Raw genomic sequence first — 21,302 nt, 5'->3', positions numbered from 1 at the left:
TGTGCTGCGCTGGTGGCATTCCTTGTGTGGGCTTCCGCTGGCGGGGCTCATTGGGTGAATCGCACTCTGGACTCCCTTTGTACAATTCTCGGAGAGAGGAAGTCTGTAGGGTACAACTCTACAACTCTTCGTTACCTTTTCCCACATTCCCAAATCAGCAGATCACTTCTAAATAAATTAGGTGGTGTTTGAATTCTCCTGTTCACCAAGTAGAAAGCATTTTCATTCTCTCTTCTGAAGCCACAATATTCCTGACAGGTTTTGCTTTCTGTAAATGCAACCTGTTTCTACAAGAATGTCAGGATCCTGAGGTAAAACAGCTCCTTAAAGCCACAATGTAGTCACAACATTCTCTGTTCCTTAGCAGTGATAGTATTAAAGTTCTTTCTCCTCTTCCATCTCCTAACTGTAGCCTCAGCCAGTGCAAACTCATACAGATCTCTCTCTTTCTCTGTGTGTGTCATTCCATTCACCAAACAGGAGTATCTTTCATAAGAGGAAAATGCAGAGTCATGTTTAGGAATGCAGATGGGCAAAAGAGAACTCACTGTGCTTTGTCCACTCCCTGGGTAATTTTCCAATAAGCTCCACCACAGGAATATAGCTGACATCAGAACAGAGGAGACTAACTGAATTTGTGAACAGTCCCCCCAAATCCATGAGGCAGGGACACAGGCCTCACCACCTGCAGTCTTGGTATACATATGTCCAACACTTTTAAATTGCATGTCTGGGTAACCCTAACTTCTGCATGATTTGCACGGTTCACAGATTTGTAAAATTCTGTAACTTTTACTGTTTTGAATTACCTTTAACCCCTTGCTAGTCATGATGTGGTACAAGGAGCTAAGCAGGGAACTGCTCCTCTTTGTACACAGGCTAATGATATATAGTTCTACACATAAAATAGGAACAGTTAACTTGCCGATCGAAAGGTCGGCGGTTCGAATCCCTGCGGCGGGGTGCGCTCCCGCTGCTCGGTCCCAGCGCCTGCCAACCTAGCAGTTCGAAAGCACCTCCGGGTGCAAGTAGATAAATAGGGACCGCTTACCAGCGGGAAGGTAAACGGCGTTTCCGTGTGCGGCTCTGGCTCTGGCCAGAGCAGCGATGTCACGCTGGCCACGTGACCCAGAAGTGTCTCCGGACAGCGCTGGCCCCTGGCCTCTTAAGTGAGATGGGCGCACAACCCCAGAGTCTGTCAAGACTGGCCTGTACGGGCAGGGGTACCTTTACCTTTTAATGATATATAGTTCTACACATAAAATAGGAACAGTTAACGGAGGAAGAGACTTAGCATACATTTTCCTAGTAGCAGCTGGACTGGTAATAGTTGCTTATTATATTATCTCTGTTGCACTGATGCAAATGACTTGAGTGTCGCTAGGAACCTTTGACCAACTAGCACATGTTAATTTTCAAGCTGCTCTGCAAACTATGGTTGAAAGATGGGATATCCTATTTCAAATACTTTTTGTCATGGACATTTTATTGAAATATCAACATAGTATTTTAGAAAATCTTCACTGACATTTCACATACCTGAAGACTGATTTGATGGGCCGGAAAATGCCCCGTGGGGATTCTTCCTCCTCTCAGAATACTCTTTACAAGCTACACTTTGAAAAGGACCCAGCACACCTGGCTCTGAAGGCATATAGCAGCATGCTATTTTTCTAGACTGTAATTGTGGAACAGATTTGCTTCTCTTACTTTTATCAGCATTCCCTCTCCCTTTCTCCACCACCACTAGCTCTCAGTGAAGGGAGAGCAGAGCGAGTCTGCCATCTTGACAATCACACATTTAATCAAAACCAGGTAGTCTGATGACTCTCTTATACTCTGCTGCAGCCAGCTTTGTTCTGCCTCGTTCAGAACACTTCCAGGAGAGCAGCACCATCAGCCCAGGCCAGGAGATCCTTAGCCAGGAGGATGGGAGGCACACAAATGGCAGCCTTACCTTGTCCTAGGCTTCCGGTATCCTGGTCCAGCTGCCAGCCGTTTTAAAAGGTATCTGGAACAGCAGGTGGAATTGGAGCAGATCTGTTGCAGGGGGCTATCACAACAAGAGTCTGCTCACCACGATTGCCCTGTTCCTGCATGGGGGAGGTCTGATAATTTAATATGTCGTTACAATTATATTCCACTTGTTCCTCAAGGAACTCAAGGTGGTGTACACAGCAATTTTAACTTTCATTGCTATCAATCTCCAAGTAATTCTGGGAATTGCAATATCCAGTGTTCTTGGTAGTGCCCAGAATTCTTTAAGTAAAAGCCTGTGTTTTAAAGGTCTAGTACGTACTCAGCCAGAGACCCATATGTTTAGTCTTGCTCATTATTCACACCACCCTGAAGTGGGTCTCACACTATGGGGCACAATAGTTAGGGTGAACATTGTGAGACTTCTCTGTTGGATTAGTAGCCCCACCCTAACCCAAACTACTGTTCCCTTGGGGAGAGGGAACAACTATTTAAATAAATTTATGTTGTGTAGATTCTTTCCCTTTCTCTCTATCTAGAATAAGGGGTGTGGGGATTTTTACCTGAGTCCAGCCCTCAACCCTTCCAACCTACATGAGTGATGATTAATGACTATTAAGTTGGGGTGTGGAGTGGGGAAAACACATTGGTGTTTGTGTTAGGGGGAATGTTTCTCTGCTTCTGCTGCATGGACCACACTGTGGCAGAAGGCACACGGTGTTCCCTTTAGTAGGAAGTTTTGGTAATTTTCCTTCAAGGATGAAAACTGGCAAAATAGACTGCTCTTCCCTCCCCTGACACCAGGGTCAAAGTAAATAAACAGCAATGAAGTAGAAGCTCAAAACAGGAATATAAAAGGGGAGAAAGTTGATGGAACTTTTTACTTAACTTTCTGGCTGGGTTGCTTAGAATTATCTAGATCTAAACTCTGTTGAATACACCACCGTTAGTTCTTTGGTCGAAGAGGCAGATAGCCATGTTTGCTGCACCAGAATGTTCTGGTTCTGATAACGTAAAAGTTTTGGCTAGATGTCTAAATCTCGGTTGTCGGTTGCAGCATGTAAGGCTTCATATAAACTGTACATTTAAAACACGGTTTTCCCTCTCAAAGAATTTTGGGCGCCATCATTTACCCCTCACAGAATTCCCAGCCACTCTTAACAGTCCACAGTGCCCCGAGTTCTTTGGAAGTGGAAAGCGGCTTCAGATGTGCTTTAAGGGTTTGATGTGTGTATCTCTTGGACATAGACTCTCTGATCCTTGTAACTTGGGGTGTGTGTGTGTTTTGTTAAGGAGAAAGGTAGCAGTTCAAGGAGTAAATGTGGAATAGCACAACTGTGTGTATGGGCAGCAAAACCCATATGGTGTTGCAAGAGTTTTAAAAATGTTTGTGTGGCTATATACATCTTATGTTTAGGGAAGCTTTTAATATTTGATGAATTATTGTATTTTAATATTTTGCTGGAAGCCACCCAGAGTGGCTGGTAAAACCCAGCCAGATGGGTGGGGTATAAATATTATTATTATTATTATTATTATTATTATTATTATTATTATTCACATAGTGCATTTCGACAAAGAGTTTTCAAAAGAGTTTTGAGATTGCCACATGAGGCAATTTAACCCATGGACACTGAATCCATTGTTCACATGTATCTTTACAGTAACAAGGTAAAGGTAAAGGTAAAGGTACCCCTGCCCGTACGGGCCAGTCTTGACAGACTCTGGGGTTGTGCGCCCATCTCACTTAAGAGGCCAGGGGCCAGCGCTGTCCGGAGACACTTCCGGGTCACGTGGCCAGCGTGACATCGCTGCTCTGGCGAGCCAGAGCCGCACACGGAAACGCCGTTTACCTTCCCGCTGGTAAGTGGTCCCTATTTATCTACTTGCACCCGGAGGTGCTTTCGAACTGCTAGGTTGGCAGGCGCTGGGACCGAGCAGCGGGAGCGCACCCCGCCGCAGGGATTCGAACCGCTGACCTTTCGATCGGCAAGCCCTAGGCGCTGAGGCTTTAACCCACAGCGCCACCTGCGTCCCTTACAGTAACAAGCAGTGCTTTTTTCTGGTGGTACTAATGGTATGCAGTACGGGCACTTCTTTCTCTTTTCAAATCCAGCGATAAGCTAAATGGAGGGTGGGGAGAGCAAGAAAGCCATCGTGGCTAAAAGAGGGGCTGTGAACAGCAGGAGGCTGAAGTGGTGAGGCGAAGGAGGCCCTCTCAGTCCGAAGGTTGCATTGTCCCTCCTCGGCTCTCCCCATGGATGTGCAGCCATGCCGCTGCCTCACGGTGCTGTGAGCGGCCGGCTGAGCATGAGCGCCACTTCCCTTTTGTCTCTGCTCACTCTTTCCATGTCTGTGGGGAGAGAAAGAAAGGGGGGAGGAAGCAGCAGCCCCATTCTGTGGCTGGGGAAGCCTTAGAGGTGAGCGCAGGTGTGGCTGGAGGGACGAGGAGGGGCGGGTGGGATTCTGGGTGGGTGTGAAAAGCAGACAAGGCAAGGTGGGGGAGAGGCTGAAGAAGGGGAGGGCAACGCAAAGTGGGGGGAGGACAAGAGAGAGAGAGAGAGAGAGAGAGAGAGAGATATCTTGGTGAGTTCTGGCACTTTTTTCTAGAAAAAAGCACTGGTAATGAGGATCCAAAACATGAATTGAAACAAAAAAATGCTGTTTTTTCCTCAATTTTAAAAGCCCTTTTGGGGCTGAAATCTTGTGCCTAACTACTTGTTCTCTTGTGTGGCATGCTTCCAGTTGTTGTTGTTGTTTGGTCATGTCCGACTTCGTGATGCCATGGACCAGAGCACGCCAGGCACTCCTGTCTTCCGCATTTGAAACCCCACTAGAAGAACCCATATTAGTGGGGTGTGGATAGTGGAAAAATGAAGAGCTTTACACCCATTTTCCAGTTATGAGCCAATGCTGAGTCACTGGTTCAGCATGTGTTCATCTCTCCCTGATAACGCATGCGATTCGAAACTCTACACATGCTGCTGTCAGATGGGTCAGGTTAGAGAAAGCCCACACAGTGCAACATTCTTTGCACCCCCCTCCAGGGCGCTTGTCGGCCAAGCCTGGCTATCTGCCTGCCACCTGGGGTGGAAATACACAACAGAAACATTCTTGTCACCCTGGCCATGTCACCCCATCCTCGCATTTTCACATAACATCAGAAATGACCTCTGCTCATTCTGACTCTCCATGAAGAGACTATTTGTGTACGCCTTGCGTTCATTTTGGGTAACCCATTCAGTGAAAATGGCTCTTGTAAGCTGTTTCCTTTCATTATGTCTCATCCAGTCAAATAAGGAAGCCTTCTCCGCTCTGTTGCGTGTTTAACTGGGAGAAGCAAGTTCTATTGTCTCAAAGCTCCTTCATTGTTATGTTTGGTTTCCCACACAGTAAAGTGAGGCAACACAGAAAACCCTTTGTTTTATAAATTCAATACATAAAGAATAGAGCTAGCTTGGGCAAACTTGAATGGGGTGATTTATATTTTTGAAATTGATTGCTACTGGCTAAATAGTTTTGTCATTCTCCCCAGTGTAGCTTGACTAGAAAACTGCATTGCAAAATTCAAAGGTGTACGACTTGAAGGCTAACAGAATTTTGGTTAGCATATTGTTCTGGAAAGTGTGAATTGGGTAATCTCACCTTTAAATGTGAATTGAATCAAATTTCTCCCCTAAGTAAATATATACAGGATTGTGCCATGAATAACTTATTTTGATAAGCATGTAGTGAACTGAGGGTTGTATCCAGCATTAGTCATACTTAGAGCATGACCGAAAGTACTCCACTGAAATTAATGAACAATACTAAATTCTGTCCATTAATCTATGTGGATTTACCATGAGTGGAATTTAGGTGGGTACAGTGACCACCAGATTTTAGCCATCTGTCTGCTGTGAAAGTAGCTTAATAATATTGGAGGATCTCCCCCCTCCTTTTCATCACTGAGTGAGTTTTGGCTCAAGCACCTATCTGTATATATAATGGCCTCATCCGGGTGCCATTAAAAGTGCATGCATTCACTGCCATGCAGGAGGAAATGCCCAAATGTGGTTGTGCCAAGCTATCCAAAGTCAGTGACAAAATTTTTATTGATTGTAAATAATTTGGTGTAGAGTTCTCTGTGTTTAGTTTAATTTGAAATTTCTATACCACTCCAGGTATTGTAGCACCCTGCTTGTGGTTAACGCTTAACTGGCATGAAATATTCAACGCAGCAATAGAGAAATTAAAATAATAATTTATTTGTCAGACAAATAAATATGAGGCACAGTGGTATATGGTTACCAAGCTCTGGCCTGGCCTCCTGCCATTCTGGCCAGCACTTATATTTCCTTAATCCAGCCCCCTTGCTCCTCCTGTGGCTGCCTCTGTCCAATCAGCCTGGTTGAAATTCCTATTGGCTGTTTGCTAGAACCAATCACAAAAGATACACCCATTTCCTTTTGCCCTTTTATGGGAAACAAAAAGCTATATATTCTTCTATCTATAAATGACAAATAAGTAGTAATATATCTTACATGTGTCTCAACAAGGAACCTTAATTACCAGCTCACCTCGCCCTATTGCCCTCCAAAACAGATGGTTTAATCTTAAATTTTTATCTTAAACAGATGTCAAGGATCTTGAGTTCACATCATCATTGAAAGATCTCCTTCTCTTGGAGGTCTTTAAACAAAGGCCTGACAACCATATGTGTGCTCTAATGATGTTTCCTGCTTGGCAGGGGGGCTGGGCTGATGGCTGATGGCCCCTGTGATCTCTTCCAACTATATGAAATAAGAATCTAGCATAAGGATTTAACATTTCTTTCTTTCTAAATCCTTTGCATAATTACATTTAAGCCAATATATTTAATACATAACATAGATAGCTTTTTAGAAGAATAAACCTTTTCAAAGTAAAAAAGGAAGGAACAGTTTCCAGCCTCAAAATAAGATAGGAAGAAACCTATCTTCTCCAGCCAAGCCAGTTGCCTTTTTCACTGCTCTTGACCTTTCAACCTTAGGAAAATATGGCTCAAGTTTAATGGGAGGCACATAGTTTTATTTTACTATTTATCAACTCTTAATTATGTTTATCTCTTTTTTATCTCTGTAATATGTAGGGTCAGTGTAACCTTGGCTGTCAGCCTGTAATTCCCTTTTTACGACTTTGAGAATTGTTTTCTGCTATAAATCAGGGGGGGCCCTTGTCCAGGAGAATAAACATCTTGCCAAGGTTCTTAGGCAGCTGGTCTTCTGCCTGGCATGAACATTTGAAAATCTTTAAGCTCATTTTAAAATACAGGCCCTGATCAAGCCTTAATAAAAATGCAGGCTATGATTAGATGCCTCAGTATCATAAACTGTCTGATGGGCTAACAAGATTTAAAGCATCAAACAACAATCCATACACAAGAGCAGCGTAAAATGGTAGCAGGGTAAAACAAAAAAGATAAAAGTAGCATTAAAAACTCCATCTAAATGCTTGACTTATTTTATTTTATTTTTTAGAGAGGTTTTTACCTGGCACCCAAATGACGACAGCCTCCATGCCAGATGAAACACTCTAGGGAGTGTTTTAGAGTTTGGGGATTCAGTCAACTATGTAGGCCTATTGGACAATGAATTTAAGTTCATGTTTATTAACTCCTTTACTCTGAGTAGGGCTGGAATGGAATATTCCCCAAGGTGCTGTAACTGAAAAGGTGGCTTCAGAGTATATGGACAATGGAAAAGGTCAGGGACTCTTCTTGAGGGGACCATCTTGTTTTGTAGAAGTAGAGAAGTATTTGTTTGTTTAGTTGCGCAGATGCATAGTTTCCAGATGGAGCAAAGTGACTGCAGGCAAACACTTTCTCCTCAGTCATTTCAGACAGTGAAATTACAGTGAGTCGTGGTCTATTCACAACCCCCTCTCCCCTTGCAGTGCATACAGACATTGCCTAGCAGCAATGACAGGCCTGGATGTGTGTCAGCCTGTCTTCTAATGAAGAAGCTGCAAAAAATGCTGCCTTGTGAGGTTTAGAAAATCACTCACATTCCGTATTCTTTCTTAATCTCACAGATGGACATTATCAATGCAGCCCACACAGTCTTTGTAGCATAAAGTAATTTATATAGAAGGACCTATTAAAATAATTGCATTTGGAAGTATCTTTGCAGCCTGTTTAGCTAAAGCAGGCATAGGCAAACTCGGCCCTCCAGATGTTTTGGGACTACAACTCCTATCATCCCTAGCTAACAGGACCAGTTGTCAGGGATGATGGGAGTTGTAGTCCCAGAACGTCTGGAGGGCCGAGTTTGCCTATGCCTGAGCTAAAGCTTAGCCTCCTTTGTTCTGATTTTTGCCATATTTTGATTAAGCTTGAATGTGTGCCCATGGCTACATAGTAGTATAGTGGCAAATTCAGAAGTGTGGGGTCTCTTAAGGAAAGTCAGAACCATTTAAGATTATACAATAATAACAATGAGGATTGCATTGTAGTAATCAATGCAGATCTTCCTCTGCTGCTTTTCAGCTAGTTCTATTTCCCATGATGTAGATGGGCAAATTATCCACTGCCTTATGGGACATTTTTGCAGCAGAAAGGGCTAAGGAGTAAATCCTACATTAAGTGGCGTCCCTAAGATGATGGAGCCTTGTACACCTCCTTCCAGCAACCCCTGCAGCCAAGCTGGTGCCAAATGGCCACTTACCTGCTTTCCTTTGGACCAAATTAGTCTTGTCATCTGAGCAGCCCAGGACTTCCATACACATTGCCCAGGCTTGTGCCCCGGGAAAGTCACTTTGGTGAAGCTAACACAGCAAAAACTATGTGGGAAACAGCAGTTACGAGTTACTGGTCTCCGCAGTCACAGCAGGCACTGTGATTCTCATGCCGTTTGACTTCACCCCTAGTGACGCACTCCATTGTCTCTTGAGACAGACAGGTTCCAACAACATGGTCAATTTTTTTCTTGAAGTTCCATTGTGCATAACAGAACGTGCACACCTTTTTCTTGAAAGTGAGCTTTGGAACATACAGAACAACTCATCCTCTGTGTTTTTCACATGCCCCTTCTCCAGAATGACCATAGGAGCCAATCCTCTTTTCGTTCTGATTGGCTCCTAAGAGTAAAAAGACTTCTAATTGGCTAAAACACTTCCCTTTTCGAGCTGAGAGGCTGGGGGCTTGGGACCTTGCTGCAGAAGTAGTGATAGGTCTTTAAGCCCCCTGCAATCCCACACCACTCCATCTCCGTTGCTGAAGTTGACCTGACGAACAATATCACTCAATGCCTAGTCAGTATTGTTTTAAGATGCCAATGGTGGGAATTTGTGTGAATATTTCAGACCCAAAATGGAGTCTGTGCTCTGTTTGAATGTGCATCTATGAAGCATTGGCAGAGAGGCTGTTACCTGTGAACACATGCCTCTTCAAGACCGAAAGGTGGTGAATGTTTAGTAATCCCTCTGCACATTTACTGTTCCTCCTTTAGGGTAGCTACTGACCACAATGTTGACAACACAACAGAAATCCTGAGGGAGTGGCTGAAGAATGTACAGAAACTGTATCACTATGTGGAGTGGAGGCCCATGGGGGACCCTCAGTAAGTATTCGAATGCTGGGTTTTTCCAGTAAAATCACGTGTAACAAAGCTAAGCATATTCAGGGAAACAGCATGAAATGTTCTAATCCTTTCTAAAGCTATTTAAAAGCCTTCTTCACATACTTGTGATAGCAAATTCCAGAAGCAATTTAATTTGGCTAAATGCTATCTTTTTCAAAGCTGGGGTGGGAAAAGAGCTGTTGGGTGTGCCCCCCCCCCACGTCCAAGTTCTATTTAATTCACAGCACTCGTGTTGGGCAGGAAGCGCAGTGATGGTGTATGTTCCCCTGTGTCCTGGGTACACACTCCAGGAATAAATTTGGAGAGTGTTTTCTTTGCTCTGAAACGTCCTTTCTTTACCCTTACATTTTTGGAGCATTTGAGGTGACTTAGTGAATTTGCTCCCCCCCCCCCCTTTCAGTTTTTAATTAAAACACCAAAGTCAGGAGAGAAATAATACCCAGCGATCCTGCAGGAGCTGCGCAGCATTAACATGACAAGAGGGCTGCATGTTTTCCCTTTTTGTTCTTTGTTTTATAGGTCTTACCCGGAGGAAATTGGGCCCAAACACTGGCCAAACTCCAGGTTTACCCATGTGATGAAACTGAGGCAGACTGCTCTGAGAACTGCCAAGGAAAAGTGGTCTGATTACATCATGGTAAAATAAGAATTAAAGTTCTGGCTGGTTAGGCTTCCTTCCTTCCCTTGATTTGCATGCTGGGCATTTGCATGCTGGGCTCATGAGAGTTATGAAAGTCCCAACAACATCTGGAGGACCCAAAGTCCCACATGTGATGTAGTTGATGAGTGGATTCTCAGAACTTGTTTTGCCACCCACCACCAGAGCACTGTGTTACTTTGTTCAAACATACACAACAAAATTAATTCTTGTCTAACTATATTTGCCTCATGTTAATGAATACCCTTGACACCTCAATGGTTGACACGCTGAGGCACCCAGGAATGACTCCAGGGTGTTTCATATATTTGAACACTGCCACTGTAGCCGAAAAACCACCATGCTGATTTATACACCTCCCACTTTTCCAGGATTTGGAAACCTATGGCCCTCCAGATGATATTGGACTCCCACACCCATCAGCCTCAGTGAACCTAGGCAAAAGTCAGGGATGATGGGAGTTGTAGTCAAACAACTTCCTGAGGGTTACAGATTTCTTATCCCTGCTCTAATGTCTCCATTGTGGACTGCTTTGCTGGGCCCACTCTGAAGGGCCTGTGGGTTTCTGTTCTTGTTGATTGTGTCTCACACGTCTAGAGGCTTCATTTCAGCCATGCAAGGGCCTTACTAAATATCACCACTTTTTGGTATGTGCAAAGTAGTAGTTACAAAGTTGACCAGTATTTGCTGTTGGCTTCAGTACAAGGTAAATGTTAGCTTAATGCTGATGGATATGTGATGGAAGTCTGCTTATTTTGTTCATTTTGCAACATTGCAAGAACTCAAGATAGGTAATGCTCTTAACCAAGTCTTGTTTGTGGACATTAGAGACACTCTTCAGATCCAGTCACACAAAACCTCACATGCTTTTTTTTTTAATCCCTTTTCCTAGTTCATAGATGCTGATAATTTTCTGACAAACCCAGAAGTTCTGAATCTCATGATAGCAGAAAATAAGACCATTGTGGCGCCAATGCTTGAATCTCGTGCTCTCTACTCTAACTTCTGGTGTGGAATGACCCCTCAGGCAAGAGATGTTTCTTTACTGTTACTTATACACCACCCAAACAGACAGATCCCTGTCTCAGGGCTTGAAAGCAAGTATAGAAGAATGGCAAGGATACAGGGGATGAATTAATAAATGTGTAAGATATGTATCATGTGTATTATTGTATTGTGTGCATTCTTTGTTCTCTGCAGCTGGTATCAAAATGAGGGCGCTGTTAAGAGACAAATATCCCATGCAATGATTGTTGAAACCCCTTTCCAGCCTCCATGTCTTTGATGGACACTACTTAGATGTTCCTATCTCCCATGGGACCTAGAAGTTTGTATTTTCATAAATGGCAAATTTGGATTTTTGGGGGTTTCTGGCAGAAGCCTTCCATGCACCAGGTGGCTGGTTAGCATAGTAATTTATGATAGAGTTATTGTAATTAAAGTGTATCTTTGCAGTCCCTTTATGGCAAAAGATTTTGTCAAAATCAATCCAATATATTCGCTGGAGAAATGAAGCCTTTGAAAGAAAGATTCTCGAAAAGGAATTGCATCTTGCAGGCTTCTTAAGATGAAACAAAACACTGTTTTTCCTCTGCCACTCCTCGTTTGTCTTTTTTTTTTTGTAATGCAATTAGAGTCCAATGATTTCACTCATGCCTTTTCCCCTCTGGGATTAATTGCTCACAGTCTGAGATCTGTGTGCAGCTGGAGCAGCCTGGTAGCTGCAGTTCTCTGGAGCTGATTACTGTTCAGCGCTAGGTTTGTCAGCTAGCCTTGGTTTGCAGACCATTTGGGGTCCATATTTCTGACAAGTGGAAACAACTCCCAGCAAATCCACAAGGAATTGTTGATAATAGTGAAAACCAAGGCAACAAAATAGCATGCACACCTCTGCATGAGAAGCTACTCTCTCAATGTGATTGTTTTAGCAACTTGGTGTTTGGAATGACCTTCAGATCTGCCTCTGTCTGTGTCACACTGTTCTCATAACTTGGCAGTGGGCTCTGGAGAGCAGTTTTTTCAGGGTGGACTCTTAGGCAGTTGTTTCCATTGCTGAAAGTTCTGGTAGCGTGATTTGTGCAAAAAACCCCACCAAACCCCAGTCTGTCTGAGCATGCTAAGAATTGCCCAGTTTGGGAGAATGTTTACTAGGCATGAGACTATGCCGTGATTTCAGGTGCCCTTGTCCTAGCCAAACAACCCAAGGAGAGTTCTAGGGAGCTGTAAAAAGTTATTTAAAGATGTTCCATCTGTGGTATTCCTTCCTGAGTGATAAAAAGCTTTCAGATTCTCTTCACCTTGTGTCCAGATGTTGAACACATTGCCATAACAAAAATAATCCAGTCAATTTCCCATAGGCCAGTGACATAGAAGAAGCTTGGATTGTAAAAATTCATATTTTAAATATGCTCCTTAATTATGCTAAATGTGTTTTTGTTCGGCCTACAAGTGGACATTTGGACAACAGCTAGTCTAAGCTGATGCTCTTTCTGGATGGGTTTTGCACTGGTGCTTTCTGCAAACCAAGAAGTTTTTTCTGTCTTGAATGTGGAGAGGGGGGAAAAGAGCTTGCCAAGATAATGTTTCTGACTGGAAGGAGCAGCTTGTCAGAATACTGGTGTCCTAGGACCTAATACTTGCTTCCTATCTGCTCATCATATACATCTGTTAAATAAACAGCCTGTTTCAAAGGCACCGTACGTCTTCCAGTACACTCTCCTTTCTCAAAAATTGACATTAATACTTGCTGGTCCAAGTATTTCCTGCAGAGTGTTCAGTCTCAGGTAATCCTACTGCGTACAATGGAAGTGTTATTGATGCTGAGCTTGTTCAGTGGTTATCATTTATTTGTTCCGTCTGGACGATGGCATTGGGCCTCTTTTGGGTGGGCTTATATCCCCCTCTTTAAAGGAATAGGTGTGTTCTCTGGGGTGCTTGTCTTTGGAGTCCCAAGTAGTATTGGCGGCATGAAGCACCAAACTTCATAAAATTATCAACCAAACTTAGGGTTGCCACCTGTCCTGTATGATACAAGATTGTCCCATTTTCCAGTGGAAAATGCTACGTCCTGTATTGATACAGTTTTGTCCTGTATTTCAGGTTCTCTCTCTCTCCCCCAAGTTTAGGGATCCTCTCCAAATGCATGTGTTTGAAAGGGTGTGTGAAAGGTCATATATTTAAGCTCCGGGTAGCCAGGCACAGGCACATTTACAAATTCGTTTGTGTGTGTGTGCGTGCAGGACAAATTCAGGAGGGGGCACCCTGTTAGGCTGCAACAGATTGTAATGGATTGTTTTGAAGTCACTTCAGTACCAGATGGGGGAAAATGATCCCAACCCTGTCATATAGTTTGCCAGAAATCGTGTCCTCCCTCAAAGAGGGCACGTGTTGCGGTGAGACCTGGAGACCAATCCCCTGTGTTGTGGGTGGGTAAGATTGGTCAGCCACAATACCTGATTGGTAGGTCCCTCGATGTTGGGTTCCATCTGGCCAATGGGGCGCAGTCCAAATGGATTGAGGGACCTATATATACGCATGCACATGACCCACAGCTTCCTCTTTCAGCCCGTGCATTCGGAACACCTGCCCACCTCTCCCTACTTTTAGAGCTTGTTGTGCTTGACCTTGCTATGCCATCGTGTGTCATCTGTCGTTGGGAAGGGGCACGGCAGGAATTTTCCCCACTTGGCTGATTGGCTGGTGCCATTTGGGTTTCGCCTGCCGCGCAGCAAATCGTCACAACTTGTAAGGTTGCGGATAGGCTCTGGTTCAGGTGATAGGGATGGGAGAACGCTCTCGCCATCCCTATGTGAAGGGTATTCCGTTAAAGGAATCAAGGGACTTGGTGGTTTGGTCATCCCCTGGGAGGGGGTTGTGCCCGTGCCTGAGTCCAGGGGGACATTTGGGTGGCGGAGTTAGCCCGTTCCCGGCTTTCCGCTTATCCAGGTGTTCACCCTTGGCTGACCTATGCTGGTGCCCTGGGTCAGCGCTACCTGCAAGGCAGGGAGCTAGTCGAACCAGAGCCTATGCAGCCAGTCACTTTCTGTAATCAATAAAGTTGTGGCCTAAATTCTGCCAAAAACCAAACTAAAATTTGAGTCAAGTGTGAATTTATTTAGGGGGGAGGTTTCTTGGTCCGAACATGCAACAAAGGTAGCAACCCTAACCAAACTCCCTCTGTTATGTTTTTTTACAACGTGAGGTGGAAATCTAAAGAGGTCTGACATTATTGCACTCTCACCACCACATTGGAACAGGCTACCAAAGATACCAACTCTAATCTTTATCAGTGTCATGTGAGGGCTGTTTTATTCTCTGGGGCTGTAGAAATTGTTTTGGTTGGCTGATTATCTTTTTTCTTTTTTCTTTTTTGAGTGGGTTGTTTTAAGGTGGCCAAGAATTATTTTAAATGGGGTAAAATAAAACAGATAGTATGTGCTTAGCCTTAGCAACCTCCTTTTGTCTGACTTTTGGTGTTCTTTCTTTTTTATTGTATGAATTCCTTTATTGATGTCTCTGTTTTTATATTTCTGCAAGCTGCTTTGGGGCATGGATTGTTTACACCTGAAAAGTGTTGCATAAAACAAGTTAACATAAACAGGTGCTGCAAGGCTTTTGTTAGGTGATTGGATTTCTAGATCTGGACAGTCCTACAGATTGTGTACCTTCAGATTGTGGGCTTTTGCTGCTAGCTGAAATGATTCTCGTTTTAATGAGCTTGTACAATCATTTTATTCTAGGGCTACTACAAGAGAACACCAGATTATGCCCTGATCAGGGAGTGGAAGAGGACTGGTTGCTTTGCAGTCCCAATGGTTCACTCCACATTCCTGATTGACCTGAGAAAAGAGGCGTCAGATAAACTGGTGTTTTATCCCCCACATCAGGATTATACCTGGACCTTTGATGACATCATTGTCTTCGCCTTCTCAAGTCGACAAGCAGGTAGACCTCTGAACTAGCTATGGAATAACGGATTGGAGAATGCAGTGAATCCAGGGAGGGTTTAAATTACCTATTTGTGACAACTCGAAGAGAAACAATTTACGGTATTACTATTTTAAAAACAAAAACCCTGAACTCTAACAGTGTTTAGAGTGACAATGGCAGTACACATGTGCCGTCTTTTGTACTCATGCATGAACACTAAGGGACCATGTGGTGATCAGCCATTCCTTTCACAATTTGTAGCTAGAGGGTTTCACTTTGAACCATTAAGCAGGAGCATAATTGTCCTGTGTTAATGATGTGATCCTTAATCAAAGGAGCAAACAACCTACCATGTTTTTCCATGTATAAGACTGATAGGGAATGCTGGTGTTTGGTGGCGGTGGTGAGCGGGTGAGTAGTGGCAGGTGGGTGAGCGATTGGCAGTGGTGACCCCCCCCCCCGAAAGCAAACCAACTCAAGGGCAATCTTCCCCTTATTGGTTACAGTAGAGAATGCAGGACCCCCGTTGGAGGAGTGGTATGGCCCTAACTGGGTGTCAGACAGAATCCACTCCTCCCGGATCCTTTTAATAGGATACCCTTTTCCTAAAGGAGGGGCAGGCAGAGGCTGCAACCTCCTCTTCACCAAAGATCTAGGTTAACCCAGTGCCTTACCACCTAACAAAGTTGTAACAAAACCAGGCAAAAACCAGATGGCCAGTGCCAGTTTGCCAAATGGAAAAATTCCTGCCCATCCCTGTTAATACTATGGCCGACTTGGTCCATAGCAAGGCCAAAGCACAAGAAAAAGGAAACAGATTGAGGGAGGGTCTGCAGGAGATCAACAAAAAAGGCAGGAAAGACTTCTAGGCAGGCCACAATTCAGCGACCCCTGGGAGCGGGTCCAAGCGTCCCCATTGGCTGTTTGGGCCTGCTGCCAGCAGAACACCTGTCCAAGAGCTTCCAGCATTGGCCAATAGCTGGCAGCCAGGCGATCTGGCCTGCCATTTGTCGGATCACTTGTGGGCCTGAGGCCTGGCCACAACACCGCCCACCAATGAGGGTGAGCGGACTTATAAAACGTCTAACATGTTATTGAATACCCTACAGAGATTAAAAGCAAGATGCTGCACACGGGCTTATGATCAGAGGCACAAGGGAAAAGGAAAGCGGGTAGAGAGGGAAAAGGAAAACAAAGCAAATGACTTGAAAGGAGATGATACTACTAAAGAGGACGAAAAGTATTGCTTTGAAATGATCGTGGAAATAGTTTTACACAGGAAAGCAGGCCTGAGGCTGGGGAATGAGAGAGCCGGATGTGCAAGAAATGGATTAAATCACTGCCCAATCCCTTCACATCAAGATATACTTTCACCCATTCCCCATAATGATACCTGGCAGTTGAACTGTGGTTTGGCAAGAACCGTAGTCAGCTGCTTGCCTTAGAAAATAGAGTTCATAATGGGGCCAATGCACAACAGCCCTTTCTACAGGCAACCCCAGACTTCTAAAAACAATACCTGGGGGTTCTGCTATTAATAATCTGTGCCGCTGTAGCTGTCACAGCAGATTGTGTCTGCATGAAAATGTTCAGTTTTTGAGCTTGGATTCCCCTCTCCTGGAAAATCAAAACAAAGGGACTACTGGTGCAAGCAGGGGTGGGAAGGGCTAGTAAGAGCTTGAATTATCTGTTTTGAACTTCACATTGGAAGTCAGCTTCTGAGTAGCCTGAATTTCTGCTTCCTATTAGGGCTGCTATTCCTGATCTACAGCAGGCTCAAATGCCAACTAAAGAAGGGACACGCATGTTCAGGAGAGAATCACATGTGCACACACAATGGTTTCACTGTGTAACTGGTATGGCAAAAATAGCAATACAGGGGGACCTCAGGTTAAGTACTTAATTCGTTCCGGAGGTCTGTTCTTAACCTGAAACTGTTCTTAACCTGAGGCACCACTTTAGCTAATGGGGCCTCCTGCTGCTGCCGTGCCGCCAGAGCACGATTTCTGTTCTCATCCTGAAGCAAAGTTCTTAACCCGAGGTACTATTTCTGGGTTAGCAGAGTCTGTAACCTGAAGCATATGTAACCCGAGGTACCACTGTACAAGCTTCAGCTGTCTCTTCTTTTGGGTCTCATCCCAAGTGTCTCTGTCAAGGGGCCTGTGTTCCAGTGCTGTGCTGAGCTGTATCCGGAGTCTGTTGCCTAATGGGTAGCTAATGACATTGGGCTGAGTCCTGCACCTGGTTATGACATTCTTCCTTTTTGCCTGGTGTGCTTTGGTAGCACAGCAGTTTCACATCTTGTTCTATTGAAGCACAAATGTGAAGGCTGAACAACGAGTGAAGGCAAACTTGGGTTTTCAAACATGTGCATTGCACAAGGAACCAGTATTAGCTATTGCTTCCTCCTCAGTACGCTTTCAGTTGTAATCCTGAATTTGCCACAGGCAGAATTCTTGGTCTGAAGTCACAGGACACCAAAACTCTTCTGAAGCTTATCAAGTCTGCTGACATCACTCTGCAGGTGTCTGGAGCCCACAGAAACCAGCAGGGATGGTTCGGGATACACCTTTACCCAGTCCAAATCTCCCCCAGTCCAATGCAAGCGGCTTTGGGTGGCTCTGCCTGCCATTCCAGCTACACACCAAATATTATCCATCTATTCTCATTCTGTTGGAACTATTGGATTATACCATTTGGCTGCTGTCAGTACAGTACTTTGGCCACAGTTTTAAAAAGCCCAACTAAATTTCAGTGTCGTAATCTCACCCAATAGAAGACTTATTAGTGGCAGATTCATATGTATGTGATATCCTTTTATTTCTTGTATATATTCTTAGTAATCTTTTCCTAAGCATTCTTAATCTTCTCACATATCCACCAAACAGGAATACAGTCTGCAATTTCTCCTCACATTTCCAACATATTCCACTGACATCGGGGGTATAACTTTGCTAGACAGTGTGAAGATGACACTATATAACATCTTATTAAAATTTTCTTTTTCTACAAGGTGAGAAAGCTGTGTAGGAAGTAAATATTTTTCCCCACAATTCATCTGAGATGCTTTTTTCTAATCTTTTTTTTTTTTTTAACCAATCAAGCACTTGCAACTCAGGTAACTTTGCTTGCTCTTTCCCTCGTAATCTGCTTTCTCGTTGGGGCCAGGGTAAAGTTGGCATGGCCACACAAGCCTCCTTAGAATCATAGAATCATAGAATCATAGAGTTGGAAGAGACCACAAGGGCCATCGAGTCCAACCCCCTGCCAAGCAGGAAACACCATCAGAGCACTCCTGACATATGGTTGTCAAGCCTCTGCTTAAAGACCTCCAAAGAAGGAGACTCCACCACACTCCTTGGTAGCAAATTCCACTGTCGAACAGCTCTTACTGTCAGGAAGTTCTTCCTAATGTTTAGGTGGAATCTTCTTTCTTGTAGTTTGGAACCATTGCTCCGTGTCCGCTTCTCTGGAGCAGCAGAAAACAACCTTTCTCCCTCCTCTATGTGACATCCTTTTATATATTTGAACATGGCTATCATATCACCCCTTAACCTCCTCTTCTCCAGGCTAAACATGCCCAGCTCCCTTAGCCATTCCTCATAAGGCATCGTTTCCAGGCCTTTGACCATATTGGTTGCCCTCCTCTGGACACGTTCCAGTTTGTCAGTGTCCTTCTTGAACTGTGGTGCCCAGAACTGGACACAGTACTCCAGGTGAGGTCTGACCAGAGCAGAATACAGTGGCACTATTACTTCCCTTGATCTAGATGCTATACTCCTATTGATGCAGCCCAGAATTGCATTGGCTTTTTTAGCTGCCGCGTCACACTGTTGGCTCATGTCAAGTTTGTGGTCAACCAAGACTCCTAGATCCTTTTCACATGTACTGCTCTCAAGCCAGGTGTCACCCATCTTGTATTTGTGCCTCTCATTTTTTTTGCCCAAGTGCAATACTTTACATTTCTCCCTATTAAAATTCATCTTGTTTGTTTTGTCCCAGTTCTCTAATCTGTCAAGGTCGTTTTGAAGTGTGATCCTGTCCTCTGGGGTGTTAGCCACCCCTCCCAGTTTGGTGTCATCTGCAAATTTGATCAGGATGCCCTTGAGTCCATCATCCAAGTCTTTGATAAAGATGTTGAATAAGACGGGGCCCAAGACAGAACCCTGTGGCACCCCACTAGTCACTCTTCTCCAGGATGAAGAGGAACCATTGATGAGCACCCTTTGGGTTCGGTCAGTCAGCCAGTTACAAATCCACTGAGTGGTAGCATAGTCAAGACCGCATTTCACCAGCTTCTTTACAAGAATATCATGGGGCACCTTGTCAAATGCATTGCTGAAATCAAGGTAGGCTGCATCCACTGCGTTCCCTTCATCTACCAGGCTTGTAATTCTGTCAAAAAACGAGATCAGGTTAGTCTGACACGACTTATTTTTCAGAAATCCATGCTGACTATTGGTGATCACAGTATTCCTTTCTAGGTGCTCACAGACTGTTTGCTTAATGATCTGCTCCAGAATCTTCCCTGGTATTGATGTCAGACTGACTGGGCGGTAATTATTTGGGTCCTCTCTTTTCCCCTTTTTGAAAATAGGGACAACATTTGCCCTCCTCCAGTCTGCCGGGACTTCGCCTGTTCTCCAGGAATTCTCAAAGATGACTGCCAGTGGTTCTGAGATCACATCTGCCAGTTCTTTTAATACTCTTGGATGCAGTTCATCTGGCCCTGGAGACTTGAATACATCTAAACTAGCCAAGTATTCTTGTACTATCTCCTTAGTTATTCTGGGCTGTGTTTCCTCTGCTGAATCATTTGCTCCAAATTCTTCAGGTTGGGCATTGTTTTCTTTATTGGAGAAGACTGAGGCAAAGAAGGCATTGAGGAGTTCAGCCCTTTCTGTGTCCCCTGTTTGCATTTCACCATCTTCTCCTCTGAGTGACCCCACTGTTTCTTTGTTCTTCCTTTTGCTACGAACATACCCATAAAAGCCTTTTTTGTTGCTTTTAACCTCTCTAGCAAGCCTGAGTTCATTCTGTGCTTTAGCTTTTCTGACTTTGTCTCTACACATGCTGGCTATTTGTTTGAATTCCTCTTTGGTGGTTTCCCCCCCTTTCCATTTTGGAGAGAGCCCTTGTTCTCCTCTAACAAGTGATTAAAACTCCTCCTCTTTTATGGTGTCCTTTTCATAATAATATTTTCTTTTTCTTTTTATTATTATTAAGTTTTACAACATATTACAACATATCTAATCATCAAAATGCAAAAAGGAGAAAACATTCCCCCAATCCGCCCCCCGCCCGCCCGCCCGCCTTGGACTTCCCTCAACTTCTGGTTTTTCCCAATATTGGCTTCCCCTGCTTTCTTTCTTATACTTCCATATGAATTCTCTATATAAATTATGTATTAATTATTGTTATCTTTCATTACTTAAACATCACCTTTATAGCTTTTATACTTATTTTTGTCAATTGTAAAAGATTACTCAAACCCTGCTGGTGAGTCTATTTCTTTACATTGATTCTGTAGATACAACATAAATGATTCTCATTCTTTTTAAAATTCGCTATTATCTTTATCTCTGAGTCTTTCTGTTAATTTTGCCATTTCAGCGTATTCCATTAGTTTTTGTATCCATTCTTCCCTGGCTGGTATGTCTTCACTTTTCCATCTTTGGGCTAGTACAGAGGTAGGCAAACTAAGGCCCGGGGGCGGAGGCGCCCCCCCCCGGCTCATAAATCTGGCCTGTGGAACCTGCTGCCCGCTCAATCAGGCCCTGCCTGCTGCGGATGCTTCGCCGCATTGGGACTGACTTCCGCGATGCTGGCACAGGTTCTGGGCAGGCGGCGATGCTGGCATGGTTTTGGATTGGCTACAGGAAGTTCCTGCAGCCAATCCAAATCCTCGCCACCCGTGGCTGAGGTAAACTCGGCGCGGCCATGGACGGAGAGTCCAGTGGATGGGCGGCGGGTCTGGGCCGCGTCATAGGCATTGTGATGGGCACATCGCAGGGCTTCAGCTGGAGCTTGGTGCACCTGCTGGCCTGGTGCCCAGCTCGGTGGCCGCACTGGAGCAGCTGGAGGTTGAGCTGTGCGCCGTCTGCTAGGCGCTCCGCATACGCAGCCTGCCCGCCGACCTG

General features: G+C 44.3%; 1 protein-coding gene and 1 long non-coding RNA gene across 3 annotated transcripts in view; both read left to right on the top strand.

The window, feature by feature from the left end:
• LOC307218974 overlaps nucleotides 1-21,302 on the top strand; it is a 95,304-nt gene that overhangs the window by 32,705 nt on the left and 41,297 nt on the right. The gene's annotated exons all lie outside the window — the stretch shown is intronic.
• Nucleotides 1-21,302, top strand: part of COLGALT2 (collagen beta(1-O)galactosyltransferase 2) — a 56,322-nt gene that overhangs the window by 20,987 nt on the left and 14,033 nt on the right. Inside the window, exons 1-5 of one of the 2 annotated variants that reach the window (XM_079981398.1) lie at nucleotides 644-696; nucleotides 9,444-9,554; nucleotides 10,095-10,212; nucleotides 11,126-11,260; nucleotides 14,973-15,177. In XM_079981398.1, the coding sequence (XP_079837524.1) occupies nucleotides 659-696; nucleotides 9,444-9,554; nucleotides 10,095-10,212; nucleotides 11,126-11,260; nucleotides 14,973-15,177 (607 nt within the window). In that variant the 5' untranslated portion in view covers nucleotides 644-658. Of the gene's footprint in view, nucleotides 1-643; nucleotides 697-9,443; nucleotides 9,555-10,094; nucleotides 10,213-11,125; nucleotides 11,261-14,972; nucleotides 15,178-21,302 lie in introns of those variants that run through there. The other variant, XM_079981397.1, reaches the window with a different exon arrangement.

The sequence above is a fragment of the Podarcis cretensis genome (assembly GCF_951804945.1).
Source record: "Podarcis cretensis genome assembly, chromosome: 6".
Lineage (NCBI taxonomy): Eukaryota > Metazoa > Chordata > Lepidosauria > Squamata > Lacertidae > Podarcis > Podarcis cretensis.
Note: the sequence above shows the minus strand (reverse complement) of the source record. Positions and strands in the feature narration are given on the sequence as shown.